This window comes from Pinus tabuliformis, chromosome 4_2 (assembly GCF_031772625.1).
Source record: "Pinus tabuliformis cultivar Carrire ecotype Pingquan chromosome 4_2, CPIR1, whole genome shotgun sequence".
Lineage (NCBI taxonomy): Eukaryota > Viridiplantae > Streptophyta > Pinopsida > Pinales > Pinaceae > Pinus > Pinus tabuliformis.
This window is the reverse complement of record NC_142304.1, coordinates 13,352,679-13,355,996: the sequence shown is the minus strand read 5'-3', so window position 1 is coordinate 13,355,996 and position 3,318 is coordinate 13,352,679. Positions and strand designations below refer to the sequence as shown.

Genomic DNA, 3,318 nt, shown 5'->3' with positions numbered 1-3,318 from the left:
AAACAACTCTGATATCTAATCACCAAAGCATGCGGACCCTAATGCCCACCCTGGCGTCCACATCCTATCCGCAACTTTTTCGAAAATTTATCAAATATTTGTTTTCTTGGACCAAAACCTAAGGCTCGCGACTTTTGAGGACACTCCGCTAGGCTGATCAGTAGCACGAACCCTATTATATACCGTTACTGTGTCGCCTGTTTCCTTTCGGGGATCAACCCGCGATTCTGCCTAGCACACTCATTCGCCACCTGCCAATTTCCTCGCTCATTCTCCACTTGCCAAGTTCCTCGTTTCTGCTTGGGTTTTTTCATTTTCCAATGGCGATCATGAAGATGGGCAGTCCAAAGATGAAGAATGTGATAGCCAGTCATGGCAATGATGGATCTCATACAGCAGAGCTGCTCAAAGAAAAGTGGCGAGCATTCAGATCTATGCTTAAAGCTTCTCCCAATCTGATGAGGATGGATGTGGAGAAGCTCAAAGATATTCATGTTTTGGATCATCTCCTGAAAAGGAAGAAGCGCAGCTGCAGTCATGTTGTCAATTCTACATCCAGGGTTCTGACATTCCATCATCTATCACATCCAGTACATGAGGCTGCTGAAGGTCGCAGTAATTTATCTCTAATGATTGAGGGTACTCTTGAAGGAAGTGGCGCCTCACAAGTTTGCAGTGTGAGTAATATAGTGAGTGTTGAAGAAGTGGATGAGTTAGCAGACGCCTTTATTTCAAGATTTTATAACAACATGAGACTGGAGAGGCAGCAATCTTATAGCAGGTATGAGGAAATGCTTGCCAGGGGCACCTAATATAACAGTGTTTTCATGTACTGAGATCCCCAGTGTGGAAGTTATAGATTTTTCCATCTAACACCCTTTATCAGAGGTAGTTTTTTTGGGGTTACACCATAGAGCTGCACTGATTCCTCCAACATTATTGGACGAATGTTATGATTTGTTATTACGATTCAGTTTAGAACCGAAAATTTATAAGCACTACCGCATATATTGTTCTCTGAAGCACTTCGTGCAAAATGTTAGCAGTGTCTCCTATTTCATTCTTGTAAATTCGCGGTCGTCTTCTTGTAAGTTTGTACATATAAAATTTCCAGTTTATATTTTATTCGTTGTGAAAATGACTATGGCACCGGATTCCTCGTATATAGCAAGAGTAAGAGTTGCTTCAGAGAGGAATAGGAAGTATTTTATGTTGGGAAAGATCGACAAATTTAATATCGGTTCCTTACCTGTGCTCTTTCATTTAGCTGTGCTTTTATTTTAACGAGGATAGTCTTCATTCCATCAAGCTCAAACCATATATACTATCTTATTCGACCAAGGCAAATGTTCATCTATGCAATATTACTAATGCATTTGAGCACCAACAAATGAATGAACGAACAACATAAGAGCTTCTTCAAACCATTATTGATCCACCATGAGCCTTTTTTTTAGCGCGTGGCTATGTGCAGATCACATTCATTCTTACTGTGGTTATACCAAAAAAATTAGGATTACTTTCAGTTAAACGAATAGTAGTATTAGAATTAAAATTAATATTTCACATGTTATTTTGGGGTTTAAAACTGGAACTAGATGATGAAAAATCTCGTTAATACATATCTATGGTTTCTTGGCTAAGCAAGAAGTGATATTTTCTTACTCGCAATTTACAGGGATTGGATTGTAATTAGACGATTAAATCCGAAACGTTATAATATTTATTGGATTATTCTTAATTTAAATATAAATTAAGAACTCTAATCATACTATTTTATATAATAATTTTTTATTACTTTATTTAATAAATTACTTCCATAAAAAAATTAAAATAATACTTTTATTTGTTTTACAAAATCAATAAATTTAAAATACAAAAAAATTTGTATGTGTTTAATAATTTTTTCATTCATAACAAAATAACAATATCACGTTAATATAATTAGAACTAAAATTGCGCAATATCAGATGGGATTTATCCTCCCGGCTTCAGGATTCCCCTCCCTTTTCTCTGCATACGGTTCAGCAATTAATTGTCTGGCCTATGCTTATATTCTGTCTATTTCTGCATGTTGTATCGTCTTGTGGATTTCTTTTTGGTCTTAATCGGCTCCTCTGCCTCTTCATGGCTTGTCGATTCCTCTGGAATGTTATTGGACTGACAGCTTTCGCCTGCTATATTGGCTCATATGTATATGCCTTATATTTCCTCAATATATAAATATGCTGATTTTCACTTTGAAAAAAAAAAAAAAAAAAACTAAAATAACAAAATAACTATTACATGTTAAAAAAATTAAAACTAAAATAACAAAATAACTATTACATTTTAAAATAAGTAGAATTAAAATATATTAAAAGGATAATGCTTAAAGTTGAATTCACAATAAGTTATGCGTTTACTGTAGGAGTTGAGAATCAAGTGCCTTTTTAAAAGATAAGTATGTCATGATGAAATTCAAATAAGTTACACGACATAAAGTCCACCTTTCATTCAACGAAAATGGCTACACAGGATAAGGAGCTCAAAACGTAATTTATTCCTATTTATTTCGTAGTTATGGCATTGTGATGTAATGAGTTGGCGTTATGTTTTCAGTGAATAAAAAGCCTCTCCTTATCAATTAAAGATACGTTGGGCTGACCTCCGTAGCCTACTTTGCGAATCTCGTAGATTTGCAATATAATTGATAGGGAATGATTACACTAAGTGATTCTATGTTAAAGTGTATGTTAATAATAAATTACAATAAGAGTTACCGAATACCAGTGATAACGAATTGAATTAATATATATATAAAATTTGATAATGCAGATATATTTTATTGATAAATTATAATATTAAATATATATAAGAAGTGGTGTTATAAGATAGGGAAACTATTTTGGACACACAATGAGTTGGATAAAAGAATATGGCAACCACACATCAAATTAGGGACATATAAATATAACCATTTCTATAGAATAGGGACAAACTCTTTTAAATAGAATGTCACAACTCAGACAAGTAGGAATTACATTTTCCAACACTCCCCCTTAATGACTACTTGTCTAGATATCAATCTGCAAGATCTATATCTTGTCTAGTCTCGTAATTACACCTTGTACCTTGTTTATGCAATTGTTGATGTCCATACAAAGGAATAACAATCTACTAGAATGCATGGATTCCCAACCACTGCAACTGCGAGTCTACGGGAAGTCCTTCACATACATGATTCATCCAACCTCTCCATGAACTCCCCCTAAATATAAAATTTCGCCTCATGGAGTCTAAAACCAATACGACCCACCCAAGTGTATCCATCCCGCA

General features: G+C 34.6%; 1 protein-coding gene across 1 annotated transcript; it reads left to right on the top strand.

Moving 5' to 3' along the window:
• Positions 1 to 224: 224 nt before the first annotated feature.
• Positions 225 to 999, top strand: LOC149168138 (uncharacterized). The gene has a single exon (XM_089426891.1). It carries the CDS (start codon positions 321 to 323, stop codon positions 810 to 812), a length of 492 nt encoding a protein of 163 aa, XP_089283017.1. The 5' UTR covers positions 225 to 320; the 3' UTR covers positions 813 to 999.
• The last annotated feature ends 2,319 nt before the right edge of the window (positions 1,000 to 3,318 follow it).

Bases quoted from the DNA above. Each gene is read 5' to 3' on its own strand.
- LOC149168138 (XM_089426891.1), top strand. From the start codon at position 321: ATGGCGATCATGAAGATGGGCAGTCCAAAGATGAAGAATGTGATAGCC.